This window comes from Oenanthe melanoleuca, chromosome Z (genome assembly GCF_029582105.1).
Source record: "Oenanthe melanoleuca isolate GR-GAL-2019-014 chromosome Z, OMel1.0, whole genome shotgun sequence".
Classification (NCBI taxonomy): Eukaryota; Metazoa; Chordata; class Aves; order Passeriformes; family Muscicapidae; genus Oenanthe; species Oenanthe melanoleuca.
In genome coordinates, this window is record NC_079362.1 from 3,482,931 (window position 1) to 3,499,970 (window position 17,040).

The following is a 17,040-nucleotide window of genomic DNA, read 5'->3' on the forward strand; positions in this document are numbered from 1 at the left end:
AGAGAAAAAAACAAACACACTACCCAGTAATACAACATATTTAGTAAAAAATTGTTAAAATGGAAGTATTTCATGATGGTTTTAAGGTTTAAAGTAATAAAGCATTATAATTTTATGATTTGCATGTGTAATTTTAATTAACAGCTGAATGTGAAATTGCAAATGTAAGGTGGTAGAAATTACAAAAGAAGTAGAATTTTTATTAAGTATTACAATCATTTGAAATAAGTAAAATTAATATTAACTACTGATAGAATACTACATCAGAGAGCTGGAGATAATACAGAAGATTAGCACACAATTAACTAGCTTTTATATACAATGTGACACTTGCCTCTAAGAAATAAGTATTCTCGAAAGCAGTGTCAGGATATGTAAATGGATGATTTGTTTTATCATTCATCACAGCTCCTAATAAATTCAAAATTCATGACATCTATAGGTACTAAAAATAGGCCACCAGTAATACAGGAGAGATAGCTCCAATGAAGAATTACTTTATTTTAACAATTCATTCTTTCAATGACAGCAATTAGCCCTACAGACAGGCAGCGATTAGGTGTATATTTTAATTATTATTCATTTTACCACTAGCCTTAAACCTGATTAAAGTAAGAGATATCCAGGTGATATGCTAGTCTTAATACCACTCAGCCACACTTCACATATGTAAAATTCTTCTTTCTTATAGGAGATTTTTAATGCTAATGTAAGTTATGACACTCCATCCACTTTTTAGGCCATTAATCATTTAACTTATTCTTTAACATCTACTTTCTGCAAATGAAATTAAAGGTAATGCACTTTTTTTATTCAGACTAAATGCTTAAAGAAAAATGGAGTTGTCAGATTCAAATTACAGGATTTAAAATTTCAGTTTTACTTCATAACACATATTTTAAGGTTTTGATTTCCCATAAAGAAAATGGGGATTTCTCTGACAGAGCCTGTAGGGGTTACCATTCTTTATATTTTTAACACTTAAGTAGAACTGTCAGGCTGCATCCCAGGTGATCCTCTATTCCCATCAGTCGTGGCCTATAAAACTTTAAGGTTAAGTCAGGAATAGGCACTGTATACATGAAGTTTCACTAAATCCATGAGAAAAAGTCAAGTCTAGAATGTGACTAGTTTAAATTCACTCAGTGCACCTTTTGTTTTAGTGCTCTGCCATGGGAATGCAGAAAACAGAGACGAGCCTGATTTGGCGAGGATGAGACTCATAAACAGTAGTTTAGCTGGTCCTGCTCTAAAAACATGATTTTTAGAATCTCAGCAGCCCCATACCCAAGTATAAGAGCTTCTGAGCGCTACAGGAGTAATTACATATCAAAAAGCTGCTGTGAGAAAGGATATTTTGCCAGAAGTGCAAATCATCAAACTGACTCATGAAGAGCTTAAAGAGGATTTTCCACCACTGCCAGATCAAACCAGCAGCACGGGGTGCACCCAGGACTTTGCTCCAGGTACCAGGCACTGCATGGGCTTCCTTGGCATGTCTCGATTTTGCTGCACATTAGGAAGAAACACTGGGCTTGGTGCTTAGTATTTTGACTGCTAACTTGGCAGTTCAGAAATGGCTTTAATCTTGGTTATTTTAGTGGCTGGAATGAATACATGACTTCCACTGTTCTGTATTATGCTGTCTTTCACACCCAGACATGTTCATTCAGCCATACACAGATGCATATACTCAAAATCTTTAAAAAAAAGGCCTTACCTCTCGCATCCACTCTCGAATGGTTTTCCCAACTTCCTGATGCCACACATTGTGAACTGAGTCTGTCAAGGCCACAGCAGTTACCCTATTCTTTACTTCTGCCTCTCGTTGAATCATCTGTTAAAAATATTGTATTTAAATTAATTCATTTTACTGAATAGAGTCTGCTTAGTCAGAGATAATGATCCTAAATTTAAAAGGAACAGCGATACAGATTCAATACTTGACTTCACTTGTTTTAAAGTTTATACAATTCCTAACAGGTCCAGAAAAACAGAAACACCTAATATTTTTGATAAAAAAAATAATACTAACTTTTAACTGACTGAACTATTCAGTCCTATTATTTTCCATGTGGCTTGACAATTCTAGGATTAAAGGTATCATAGTGAAAAAATGGAAGATTCCCTGAGGATACCTTTTACAAGCTTCTCCAAGTTCATATTTCAGTTCTTCAGGGAAGCTGGTACCTGTGGTTCACTGTAAGGTTCTCATGACTATCATCTACTAATTTTCAGTAGATTGCTGTAGTTTTTCTGATGTATAATCTCACTTTGACTTGTATAGGTTTTTTCTTTTTCTATCCAATTTAGCTATCATGCACGCTCACCATGGTCCGAAAATTATTCTCTCTTCTCTCTTATTCATATGCTTACTCAGCTAACACCAAAGCCTCTCAACTTTTTTAGGATATTAAAGAGCCTCTGTTGCAAATGACAGTCAGACTAAATAATATCAGTTCTAAAACAAATTAAATGATTGCTGCAAATAACACAAGTGAACTGACAAAGATGCTGTGAAACTCAGCACTGCTATGCAAGATAAAAGGTACTGGGAAAGAATAGTTTGATATCAAAGGGAGACAAAAAGGTTTTAATCTCCTGACATGAGTGATCCTAATTTGTAACACTGGATCAAAGAAAGCATAATAGATTATACTTATAAAATCAGCATTTCACAACTGGTGTCATTAATACTGTGTATGCTGCAATAAAGTTAATTTTTTTAAGCTTCCCTTTGTATAAATATAACACATACCACATTTCTAAAATCAGGTATTCTTTCTTCATGCTCTAGTAACTGCTTATCAGAACACATGCTGCACCTCTGAACTCAATGCTCCATTTCCTTGCCATAAGAATAACTCCAAAAGCCTACCAGAAAATAAGTTTTTAGAAAGAGCCAGTATCTAAAAGCAACAGCCACACACACCTAACTCCCATTAAACCCTGCTGTACATTGAGCAAGTGTTTTAAACACACGCTGTATACTAATATTCCTGTTCCAGTGCTGTGCATTCCAGCACTCATTTGGCTGCACTGTCTTCCACAAAACACCGTGATTAAACAGGCAAAGGTGCAAAAATATCACCGGTCTTGAAGGCCATATACCTACTATTACTCAGAGTTTTCACATGCTGGGTGAAGTTTAATATCATCACCAGCTCAGACTATTCCAGCATGACCTCCTCCATGAAGGGCTGGTATTCAGAAACACTTCTAATGACCGGCAAAGATAAAAAATATGCTCTGCTTTGGAAAAGCAGTTTTTTCTCAAGCTGCTATGTCCCATGTTTCTGTTTCGAAAACTAGCCACCCAGTCATCTTAGAACACCACCTTTTTCTTCAAATCACAAGAAAATACAAAGGTGCAGCTCCTTTTTTCTTTTCCAGACCTAGCCTGGGTTTGCTATTTTCAATTTCCCTATGCACATGTAAGAACTGGCAGCCATTGATCACCATCTCTTTCTACTCTTTCTTCATATAGTACAGTCTTTGCTTTTCAGATCATATATGATATATAGGAAATAATATGCAATACCCAACATGCTCCTGGTGCTTGCCATTCAGCTTTGTGGATGCCTGCAGAATCTTATTCTCTTCACAAAGATCAGCAAAGTGACTGAGGCTGATAATGTGATGTTTTTTGATAACTCAGCCACAGTGCTAGGGTTAGGATAAGGTCTCATGGATGCAGCAGCAAAGAGGGATCAAAGGGATTAACTGAGCTTCACTTACAGATTTCTTAACATCCAGCCCAGAAGAAAAAAGTTTTGGTAGGCATCCATACCCTTCTGAGCCAACTTAGAAAGAAACAGACAAAAACAATACATCAAGTAGGGAAAGGATCAAGGGTATAACCTTCAGCTGAACAAGAACTCTAACGTGCCCATGTTTCAGTGACACAGAAATGTCACAACAGAGCATGTCAAACTGAGGACACTTTTGCTTCTATCAGAGCAGCTCAAGTTTCCTGCTGCAATGGGACATTCATTGATAATAATAATCAAGGAGAACAGATCCAGGTTAAACTCAAGCAGCAGACCCTCTTATTAGGGATGATAATCTACCCTGCAAGAAGATACAAGTAGTCTAGGTGCTTTTGGGCACAGATGCTCCAATACTCAGTAAATGCTTCAGATTCAACGGATTGACAGGTCACAGTTAGAATATACGTCTCTTTTCTGAAATCAGTTTTGAATTAAGATAAATTTTTAAAAACTAAACAAGTGGAATAAAATTGTAAAGGTAAAATAAATTGACCTTAAACAAAAATGTAGTATTCAGCTACCATTTGTATCTGATACAACTCGAAAGTTGTTCTAGATCCCAATGGAAGGATACTACGGGATGCATGATTTACATTTACCAGGGTTTGTTTTAATCCATCCAACCTGTATAGTCTTTTGCGGTGGGCATAATAAAACTGAAGATATTCAGTAGGCCAAATCTACTAAAAATACTAAAATTTAGACATTTTTATTCAGAATTATTTTTTTACTGAAGCAAACAAAGGCTAAGAATTTTGTCTAAAGTTCATTTACACCCTATAATCTTTTCACATCAGTAAATTCCATAGACAGAAAGTTTTCACAGCCTAGGAATTACCTAATTCCCCTCAACACCCATTAAAAAATCTTAAATTATTCTTAGCTGACAGATTTTGCAGGAAAACATCTCTCTGTGAAGCTCATCACTTGATGGCTTACTCTCTCCTTACACTCCTTCTTCCAATAATTCATTTACAAACAGAAGTAGGTAAACTGGCATTTCTCTATTACATAAATAGGCTCTCATGTATTATTGTATCACTCATGATCCCAGGTCCTCTAGACATTCCCAATAATCTCTCTTTAAGCATTTCCATTTCTTCTTTTTTTCTTGTGTTTCTTCTTTGTAGTCACAGTAAAGTTTGATTTTTAACTTATTAACCATATATCAACACTATGTATTTGATTCCCTTAGAATGACAAGCTGTAGACCAGTTTTCCATGCAACAAGTTTGAAAGCATTCAAGCATCTTTTGAAAGTTATCTTTATCCCAGTGGCTGAAAATTTGCTCCTTCACTTTGGATGGGAAAATGTCAACTGTCTAGTTGTATTCAGCTCTAATAGTTACATAAGTAAGAACTTGAAAATCCCTATAAATGCATTCCTTAAGTTCATACATAATAATTACTCCTTTGTTGCTCAACTTAGTAAGTATTCTACTGCTAATCTGTAAGTTTATATTACATAGTTATTACAAGATTATAATGTCAAAAGGTTGATACCTGCATTATTTGTAGTGTGTGTAAATAAAACACAGCTTCACACATACAATGCATACACAGTATATTTAGCATGCATATATAGTCAGAATGGATGGCAAAATATGCCTTTGGTATATATTTTACAGAATAATACTCCTGTCGAATGAAAGCATCAGTGTATTAAAAGAGGGGCCAAAGGTCTGATCTTGACAACATGAAAATCCATGAAAGTACCAACTTTAGGTAAATGGCCTGCAGGAGTAAATCCTGGAAACATTGATCCCATACTCTTTACACCTATTCCAGCATTTATAACAAGTAAAAATGCAAACTTCTGAGAAAAGTTAGAGTAAGTTAAAATATTTATTTTTTTACAGGCTTTTATTTTTGCAGGTTTATATAATCAAATCATAAAACATCACATCATATTCAGGGAATATTTACTCTTCTGAGTTGTTTGCAATTAGGAATGAGGAAAAATAGATTAAAATATGAATTTAAAAAAATATCAAAATTTTAATTTCTCTCGGAGTTTTGAAATAAACCTTTCAGCTACTTTCTTCATCTTCCATAGCAATTTCAGTTGTGGCATGGTGTTTACACGTATGCACTGGGCTTCAATGGGCACATCAACAACAAGCATTTGACTTGGAGGAATATAATTTTGATGCAAATCCTCCAGTTGCATCAGATTGATTTGAGACTCTTAAGACATTCTGGCATCTGCAAGCAGAATTCTTTCCAGAGGAAACAACTGGAAGCCCCTGTCCAAAAGCCCTCACTGGTTTCCAGATGTGCAATGAATTTGCAGTAGAAATTCTGGTGGACCAAAACAGCATCAGTTGGACACTGAATTTTTGTAAAAGCAGTGGTAGATGGAAAGAGAGAAGAAATCACATGACAGGAATCGCGTGGAGGGTAATTTTTACTTCCTTTTGGAAAGGTGTGTGGTTTCCTTTTTGGTGACTTCATATGCTCTCCTTGTAACTTTCTTGTTACCAGTCTACAGTCAACCAACATCCTCTTCAACCATCATTTCACTCAGTCTCATACAAACCAATTAGCTAGTCTGTCTGCCTGGCAGCACTTGAGCCTCTCCTCAGTTTTGAAAAACTCCTCTTCACCAGGAACTATGTAAATTTGTATTCTGTAGTGCAAGTTTGTTGGTCTGGCATTCCTAAGACCTTTCACTGCTTCCTGAATAGAATTCCTGAATTTCTGAAATACTCTCAATTTTCTGCACATCTTTAAATGGGATTAGATTCCCCAAGCCCTCATAAACTATTAATCATTAGGAATTAGAATTGCTGGGCAACTATGCTCAAGCAGCACAAAGCAAAAATAATAATCCAAAGTTCCACCAGTTCCTATTTTCAATTAGCAACAACAATCATCTTCCCTAAATGAATTTGCAGATGTGATAAAACCCCTCCTTGCAGGAGACAAATACACATTTGTCCCTGATACACATCAGTCTTTAAACAGCAAAAGAAAATACCTTCAAATATACAATGAGATAATGACCAAAGTACTCGCTGATATTTGGTTCAAAGATCCACTGGATGTTACATCTACAACTGTGACATTTTTCTACAGCAATAAATCATATGGCAGCAGCAGTAATAATGCATGAACATAATAAAACAGATTGCTTTAAAGCATCTGGAGTCTAGGATTTGTCAAAGTTAACAACGCAAACCATTTTCCATTGCAGAACTTCTACTGAAAATTACCACCTTGCATTGGAGCCGTAAGTTCATAAAATCAATAATGAGTAGAAAAATATTTAAATCAAAAATAGCTCAAGATTTAGAAAGTCGTCTCCCTTATACACAGCTCACTAAAAAAAAAACCCAACTAAAAAACATCTGTACACAGAATTCTGCTGGTATATTTCTGAATAGGGCAAACAAAACTCATAGTTCTCTTGTCGACAGCCTCTGGCTTCACTTTTATTAAAACTTGAAACTTAATAATGTGATTCTCCTGTTTTCTTGATCCTAGTGTGTCACAACAGGGAGCTGACAAGAGAAAAGTCTTTGAGGACCTGTAATAGTGAGGGAAACACCAACTTCCCAAACACAAGTGGTTTAGGTGTGGCAGGGTTTATGGGTAGAAATGCTGGCTCACCTCAACTATAAACCTTCCAACAATTTGTTTAGCATGAATGAAGTGCAGCAGCTAAACACAAAGTCCATTACATAACGTAAATTTGTATGGCACCATGGGAATAAAAATCTTTGAATTGATCAGCTGCATCTTGCCCACAGCAGACCAAACCAAAACAAGCTGGTGGCAGGGACATCCTCTACCCTCTGGAGAACTAAATCTGGCATTTTGCAGATAACTTCCTACCAGGCGAAAAGCGTACATTAGAGTTTGGTGAAGCTCCTTCCCACTAGAAATTCAACTAACACAAAAAAAATTTATCTATTTTATTGCTGAGATAATTCCCTTTGCACTGCTGCAAGAACCACTGGGGTGATCAGAAAAGGAGGTTTGGAGCAGGTGAGTCTACTTGGGGTCAGCCAGTTGGGACTCCCTCCTGACAGCTGGAGTCTGCAATCCCAAGATTGGAGATTCGAACTTAGGAGATCTCATTGGCATAAAAATCAACTTTGAAGGTCAACAGCTTCTACCTATCTCCTATCGAGGCACAGAACATGAAGTCTGATCAGTGCAAGTGTTAATATTCCTATGCTGCTGATAGCAGCAGCTAGCTGTTGGATTGCCTCTAACATATGAGATAAAAAACAGTCCAGTCTTATGAAAGTGGAGCTCCACAAGGGTCAGTTCAAGCTGCCAGAAAGTGTCCAAAACTACTGTGTGCAGTATTTGGCACAACAAACGCTGAGGAGCATCTGCTACTCAAGCTAGATTGTTTAAAGACAGTTTGTGTATGTGCACTTCAAGTACATGAGCCCCAGGAAAATCATACTTGCAAAATCACACAGTTCACTAAACTATTTCATTTCATACTTGCAGTTAAGTTGGATTTGGGTGGTGCAAGATGGTGTGAGCTTGTGATCACACCAAACCTCCAGCACAGCACATCCTTTGCTGCTCGGGCTTTGCCACGTGTCTGTGTAAGCAGCATCCTTTTAACAGGGATGCAGGAGGCTGCATCAGCTCTCCAAATGACATCAACTCAGCCTGCAAGATCAGTCCTCCATTGCCTGCCCTGAAGATTTTGTTAACAATGTTGGCTGTGATCATGAAGGATTTTTCCACTCTTTGCCAGTAAAACCTTAAAAATCATAGCTTTGTTTTCTCTTGGTTTGTCTGGATTTCTGAAGCAGTGGGCAGCTATTTGAGTGCCACGCCTAGTTGGAAATAAAATAATAAAGTAAAATAAAATAAAAACACAATCAAGAAAAGTCAGGGTCTCCACAAACCAGGAAACAGAGATGTCTCTGCGTGAAATTGGGAGCACCCTCAGCCTCTTACCCCAGACTTGCTATCCTGGGCTCAGCTTCCACAATGACTTTCACGGTCCTAGTCTGCCCTGGGCTCAGTCAAACCACAGGCTAGCATTTTGAAGACTTCCTTGTACAAATGTAGGTTGGGTACCAGATTTTCAGCCTGATCCTGCAGCCATTACAGACGGCTGAAGCATTTAAGAGCAGCAGTGCACAGCTGATACCCAACAGTGCGGCCCAGCTGGTATTTTATCACAGGTGCTCCATAAAGCTATGGTGCCAAGCACTGCCTTAGACCTATCAGTGAGCAAACCATAGTACATTTTCAAACCACATCAGTTTTCTTACTATTGACAGAAGTTGCAGGAAGCTCCTATCAGGGAGCTTTCAGTCTCAGGAAGGAGCAGGGACTCAGAGCGCAGGTGCCTGAGCTATGATGACTCCTTCAGTTGCCACATGTTGGACTCTGCAGTGGCTCACAGCTTGCACGGGCTCTGCTGAAGCCTGGCAGCAGATAGATGCTGATGCTGCAAACAACTTCAGCCACCTGATCCATCCATCTGAGTAATGTGACTGCTCCCCAGGCCAGCTCCAAACTGCCACTGTTTTCAGCCCCAAGGCTGATTTCAGACCAGGCAGCAGGACTGGAGAGAAACAAAACCTTTGTACATAGGAAAGAAGTTCTTCCTAAGGTACTTGCTTGAGCTCCACATCTTCAAAATTACAGTGGAACAGCTCTGCTCTATCTAAAAACCCAGTATGCATATAAAATGGACAAATAAAACTACTTGTTTATTCTCAGCCTGTCTTGTTGGACTCCTCTTTTGCATTATGAGGGTGAAAACATCTAAAAGCCTTGAGCCAGAATAAGTAGGTTCTTGTAATTTTTCTAACTCAGGTAAATTTAAATAGAATACAGTAATCTTAAATCTTTGAGATGACAAATTAGTTGAAATAAATTGCTCCTGAAAATCAGTGTGTAACACAACTAATAATAAACAAGGCTTGAAATTGAAATGATACAAGGGGTTGGAGTTTTGCTTTGATATTATACCATTGCAAAGGTAATGGCTCATATCTAATGAAAAACATGGCCTAGAGTAAGTTATGGAAGTAATTTTCTCATGTTTCAATAAATGCGTAAATCCAGAAATCAGTGTAAAAGTGAACAATCATATTAGTGAAATGAATGTGAAACAATCAAATAAATAATTGTTTTTACATGTTAAGTATCAAATACAGCAGGTTAAAATTGCATTACTTCTTCATTGTCTCAGTTTGAATGGTACATGGAAAACTGTTATTACAGTTTTATGCAAATCTCATGGTGATGTATTTTTCAAGGAAATAACTGAGTTCCTCATATTTAACTTTATATCTAGAAAAAGAGAGAGAACTGCACCGGTTTAACATCCAGAAGGGAAAATCCTCAACAGATTTCTAGACGTTGGCTGTGTCTGAGGAAGGACTGGTCATTTATTTAGGAAATTGCCTTGGTTTTATCACACATCACACAAACATATCAACCTACGTATTAACTTTTATTAGCAAGCCAGACTTAAAAAAACTAAACAACAAACAGAAAATGAGAAAAACTGAGTGTTAAGCTCAGCACCTCACAGGTGAACATGACATCTGACATCCTTGTTATTCAAACATAGCTGGACTTCCACTTCAGCCAGAGGATAAGACAACATTCACTCTTCCTGTCCTTTGAAGCCTCAGCTTCGACTCCTATAACCTCTGAGTAACTTCAGAAAGTAAAAGTTTCTCCACAGGCAAGGTCTCTGAAGCATGAAGGTATGTAAACTGAAACTTCTGAGGTCACACAAACTTCTGGAGGTAACTCTCCTTGTGATTAGGGAATGACAAATTGTGCTTTGTTACTGCAGGCAGCCAAAAGAGAAGAGCAGCAGCTTCCCTCTTCTTTCCCACTGAAATGCTGCTGCCACTTGCATTCTCCTCCACCAAAAAATTTTGTGCATGTGTGGTAGAACCTCAAATTACACAAAGCAGACCACAATACCACAGAATCATAGAATGGTTTGGGTTGGAAGAGACCTGTGGCAACATCTAATTTCAACCCCAATACATGACTGACATCTTCAAAGTCTGAAAAAACAGTAAAGCAGGAACAATAACGGATTTTTTTAAAATCAGCTCTCAGACATTGGACATGTCATCAGATATCCAACAAGGTTTTCCAGCCACCCATGAGATGGGAAAATAGCAGCAAGGCTAATAAGTCTCCTTGGAGAGACTTCAAATGCTGAAGGGCTTTGTGAAGCAAAGGACGTATAACTACATAAAATACAGTTTTACATAATATAAAAAACCAAAAGAAATTATTCAGAAAAAGATATTCCAATTTAGAGTACAGAATAGACTCATAATTAAATGTCTGGTCCATGTCTTATGCCAGAAGCTATCAGGCACAGCTTTACTGACAAAGGAAGTTTAGACTATCTACCCTTCAAAGACATGGGGCATGGACCTGCTCTCCATCACATCTGGAGAGCCACAGCACTGCAGCAACATACAGCTTCCACCTCAGCATCCCTGGACATAGAAACATGGTGTCTTACTGCCATGAAGTATTTCTGTGCTCCTCTTCCTGGCCTGCTCAGTGATCCTGAATCAACTCGGTCATCAGCTTGCCCACTTAATTTAGTTCTGAGGAATCCTCCAGCATTCCTGTACTGTGCTCTGCATTGCCCCCAGCAAAAGCCTGCTCATTTAACACCATAAATCACCCTCCAGTGCTGATGACATCACTCAGAAAAGTGATGCCAGGTAAAGATGAGTCAACATAAGGAAAACAAGTACCACTTCTTATCATGAGTGCTGTGCCTAAGCATGAGGACAATGGATGCTGCACAAAAGCACCAAATATTCCCAGCAGCCCATGTAGGAATGTACTCATTTATCACACAGAGTCCTTCTTTGGTGAAATAACCTAAACTGTTTAGGTTTTCACAGGCCTAAGAAGGACTGGCTTGTTAAGAATGACGCACGTTTACATTCGAGGTTGTTAGGAAGTGGAAAAGTCTTCCCGAAAATTTTGTATTGTTGGTTGCAGACAGGTTGCCAGACTCAGACTTTCCTGGAGGTATCAGCCAGGCCCTACTGGTTGGCTTCAGAAACCAAGCTACACCAGTGGGCAAGCTGGGATGGTTTGGAGAGCACTGGGCGACCCTCCCCTCTCGACACTCAAGGAGGAGCCAGCAGGCAGAGCTGCAACAGTCACTGTCTGGTCCACCAGGTATGACCTGAAGAAATGGCAGCCTTTGTTCTGTGACCATGAGAATGCATCAGAACCCCACAGAACCATGAAGATAAGCCACCCATGCACTAAGGCAAAATGTCTGCTGAGCTTTCTGCACACACTCTACAGTTTTTGGCCAGCGTACTCTGAAAAAGGCTTGCTGTGGCTTTGATTATTTACCCATCCTTGTAAGCTAAGGGCTCATAATTTTCAACTGAAGTCCCACTTCAAAAAAAGATTCCAGAGATATAATGGAAAACAAAATATACTGAGTGAAATCTACATATTCAGGCTGTAATCAATAAAAACTTAAAATATTAAAATCTTGGGACAAGGCAGAAAGGCAGTCCCTCTTTCCCACAGCATTTAATGTCTGCTTTTTATTATACATCTACCAAATTATAACCTCCTTGAAAGCAAACCATTTCCCTTTTGTTTGGTCCTGAACACACAGTTGGAAGTTTAAGCATCTAGCACACCGAGAGGCATTCCTGTATGCTCCTTGCCTAATTTTAAAGTGGGTTAAATAGAATATATAAAATAGCCATTTAGTTAGATCAAAGGCAGCTGGAGCCACCCCTGGTGTTTATTTCCAAATCATTACACATCACATGCTAGATACTCTGCATGACCCTCTGATCTCATAAGGTTCATAAACAACATTAAACCAGAAAGCAACTGCAAGCTTTATTTCTGCTCCTTCCTTCTGCTCTCCTCCAAAGTCCTCTTCAGGGAAGAAACAGACCAGGGTAAGTCTGCATTTCTTTATTTCACTACCAGCACCATCACCACCTTAGCTTATGCAGGCAGAGTGGGGTCTGATGAGCAATATGGCTTATCACACAATTGGTTGAAAGTCAGGATGTGACTGGACCATGACACCAAATACAGTTCACAGCTCCCATTTTTGGGAGCTTCAATATCTATGTCTGTCCTCTTAGACAGATGACACCACACACACACCTCTAGTACTTAAAGAAGTAAGTCCATTTATCTGAGATAGCAACTTGAAAGCTTCTGCATGCTTTGGAGGGCATCAGTTCTTAATGTTAGAAACACATACAGTGTCAAATTTCATTCAATACAAAGGCATGCACTTATGGCTTATAAGGGTTCTTTTGAGCTTTACAAGAAGCATCACTACACTAGGAAAAATGCTTTGCTGGGAGGTTTTCTCAGTTTAACCAAATTATTTTCTAAACTAATGATTAAACTCACCACCACCTTGAAATATAGGCAAACCTTACTCTGCTGAACCATCATGGGTCTACTTCTAACATACCCTGACCTAACCAACAGAACAAGGCCAGCCTTCCCTGTGGGAAGAGAGCAAAGGTGAGCTGCCAGTCTTTTCAGATTATTGCCCTCCCCCTTCCCCTGCCTTTGTGTGAACTTCTGAAATGAATGACTTTGGCTTGCAAACCTGTGCTCCTGGACCAAACAGCCCTGGGAAGCTGGCAGGGTTTTTTGCCCACATCTCTTGTACTGCTAAACTTGGATCCCACTCCCCCTCCTCCTCTCTGGCAAAGGGGGCCAGAGATGCAGGTAAGTTTGAGCCCAACACTATGAGCAGCCCACAAAAACACCATGGTGCTAGGACATGGAGACACAGTGCTCCTGCAGCAGCTGGGAAAGCCCTGTGCTTTTTGGAAGGATACCACACCAGTTGTTCCGAGTACACAGATCCCTGAGACATCTGATACCATCTGATGGGAGAGAATGCTGTGGTTTGGATCACAAATATGTTGTCTGGGATTTTCTTTTCCTGCAATTGCTGCAGTTTCCAGAGGGGATCACAGGCCAGATAGCTCGGCTGTTGAAAGCCGATTGTGAAAATAGTGTCAGTAAATCCCACCCAAGCCATTCCTGCAAAACATGTCTATGAACATGTGTTGTGTGCACAGATTTTGTGGTACACAGATCAGCACTCTTCTGGCTTAGGTTTTCAATGTGAAACTATAAGCATGTTAGGCAGACCAGTCCCAGCACCTGAGGATGTGTTCTTGGGAGAGCAGAGATCTGTGCTGGCCCTGTGCTAAATGTGCATTCCACTTGCTGGTACCCATCAAGCTCTGCTCAGCATGCACACGTATTTTATTTTTCCAGGCTGAGGTGTTACAAGCAAACTCTGAAGTTTATGTGAGTAATGAGGGAGGTGGCTGATGTGATTCATTTGATTTAGTGAGACTTACATAGATAAAATATCATTTAAGTTGATGAAATACCTTCTGTGCAAAAAAGTCTACTGCAAAAATCTACTGCAGCATATATGTGGCATGCCTGCTGTCTCAAAAGAAATACTTTGTCTGGTTTTAGGGAAAAAGTCATACTTTTATAATGGGTTGTGTGCATCCCTATGGACATAAATACACCTCTAAACTGTCACAGCGATTTCCACAGAAATGTACATCTAGCAGAGAGCCCTCACTTCAGGTTCATACATTAATGAACCAGAAATTTCATTCCCTTTATAGCAACTGTCCTCTAGCATTCTCCTACCTTAAGGAAAATAGCACTTCAAATAGCACTGACAAGAGCCAAGTATAGAAGCCCGTTATTCACCTACCTGAAAGTAAGTACCAGTAAGGGGCAGCACTAGAAAACACACACTTGCAAGGACTTCTTTTCAGGGAATTTTTCTGTTTTCCCTTGTTTTCAATTTATCTGCTTCAAGATTTCCATTCTAAATTTATTCCAACATTTATCTTAGCACACCACAGTGGTCTTAGTCACATATAGCACAAGAACCCACTGAAGTTGCAGTCTCATAGCTTCCACAGCATTATTGCAATACTAAAACTATCAATAAAAATGCTTTCACACTCTTATCTATCAAAATCAATTTTACTATAGTAACTGTTTCCTCTAAGTTGAACAAATTTAGTAATTTTCTTTTGCTTCTCCTTTTTTCAGTTATGGTTTTATCTATTCTAGTCTAATATAAAAGTAGATTGGAATGATACCATGTGGCTCAAATTAAGACACATCAGTCTAATCCTTAAGTAAGCTGGTAACAACTTTTTACAAAGCAATGCTAGTGGGAAGTGACGATGGCAGCTGTAGCCCACAGCAGCTGTTACAGTGCAAATTCAGCTGCACTGCTCTGCTAACTTATTAAAATTATTCTGAAAAATAAACCCGCCAAACCCTTCAATGCATGAGCAGATCATTTATTCCTACTTAAAGGGTTTGAGTTGAGACTCCCAAAGCAATGGCTAGGAGTGATTTTCACCAGGCATTGGATATAGATCATTCATGAATTGCACAAAGGCTACTGAAAAGCCATCAGATGGGAACAGCTTTTGGTCACTACTAAACAGGGGGCAGATTTGAACCAGTGACCTAGAAGTGAAAGACTTTGTAATCTGATTACCAATCCCTTGAGCCATCCCATCCCTCCCCTTTTCTTTTTTACTGATAAGAGAAAAGGAGTCTTATTACCTAAGCAACTTTTGTAGCCTGTTAGCAATGCAAAAGCTTTCATTTAGTGTTTGAAAAGGAAAGTCTCATGGGCACGCTTATTAGCCCATCTCAAGCACAAGCTCTGTATTATTTTTCCCTATTAATTTCAAAATAAATGTATTGGTATAAAAGCGTAGCACAATGCTTTTTTTTTTGATAATGATTTATAGTAAAGTTCTTGCTGATTAAAATAGGTGCTGATGAGAGGTTTTTACATAGCTGTGGAGTCAACAGATCCCTTACTAGCAAAGGAAGAGATAACATGCTCCTTTTGTCAGCAAATACTCAACATAATATAAATACATTACTGAAGTATGGTGCATATAAGCATCTAAATCATTTGTTTCTCATACATAAATCATACAACCACAAAGATGTGCTTTCTCACTCAGAAGCAGGAAGGTTTGGTACATTCTGTAGTTTGACTCTCAAACAGTATTTTAATGAACAAACAGGATCTTCCAAGTACGCCAAGACCCATTTGTATCACTTTTAGGATATGGTGAAGCTATTGTTTCTTCTTTTCTTTCTCAGTTTCTTTCTCAAGACCCTCCAGAAGAAATCTGCAAGACTTTTTTCTGCCAGTTTCCTGCCTCTTTTTTTTTTTTTTTTCAGACACTGTGGCCTGCACATTACCAATGCTTCTTTGGTTGGATGTAATAAACAATTAGCTACACCACAGTGGTGTGGTGTTCATGTTTTTCTTCACTATACTACACTCAGCTAATGTCTCAAAAATTAATGCAAGTGTATCAGGATCTGAAATTAACTTTTCATAGCCATAAGCAAAATCCTTCTAGGACTGGGAAAATCCTATTATAGCAGTTCTGGCATCTCACTGCTTATAGATCATTAGCACGCACAAAATAAGATTTCAAATTACCATTTTGTGAATGCAAAAAGAGTTGCTCTCTTGTTGATTAAACATCTTTTTTGTTTCTTTTTGCTTATGAACTGATAAAGCAAAATTAGGTGATGCTTGCTCTTCTTAAATGATGGATCTATACCTAAACATCAATTGGGCAACCAGATTGTCCAAGACAACTGCATGACCATACAGAAATAATTAGGAAACCTATATATTTTTAATAAAAATGCTACAGTACCCTCTTGAATCGTGCAGTAACTACCAGGAGGATTTTTCAGAAATGCATATACTCATCTCACTGTTTGCATAGAGATTGCTCGGAACTAGAGTGGTTCGAAATCACCTTAACATTTGCAGCAATTATGTGGGACTAAAATACAATACTTACAATTCATTCTGCACAAAACAAGACCTACTATTATACTGGCTTGCTTTTTAATGGCGATGAGCTCTGGCTAAAACAGTACTTTAGAAGTTTATTTAAAAGTGGCATCCTTTTTAAGACAATCACTGTGTTTCAAATGTATTAAATCTAGAACTTATATGTGGTAAAACCCTTAGTTACACCAACCAGCCGTCATCCTGACTAACAGGTCGTTTTCAGTGATCAGGCAATCCAACTGCTAACTCCACACATTTATTAATACTTGGCTTGAGAAAATTTACACACTCACTGGAGTCAACAACACTTAACTAGAAAGAAACTTTCAGGCTAAACACCAGGGAGAAAAAGCAAAAAAAAAAAAAAAAGATTTCATGTAGGGCCCAGTCCCA

At 38.5% G+C, this 17,040-nt stretch overlaps 1 protein-coding gene across 6 annotated transcripts in view; it reads right to left on the minus strand.

The window, feature by feature from the left end:
- FAM172A (family with sequence similarity 172 member A) overlaps positions 1-17,040 on the minus strand; it is a 250,027-nt gene that overhangs the window by 67,253 nt on the left and 165,734 nt on the right. For all 6 annotated transcript variants that reach the window (XM_056513646.1, XM_056513645.1, XM_056513643.1 and 3 more), the window contains one exon: positions 1,721-1,837. In XM_056513646.1, coding sequence (XP_056369621.1) covers positions 1,721-1,837 — 117 coding nt within the window. The remainder of the gene's footprint in view (positions 1-1,720; positions 1,838-17,040) is intronic.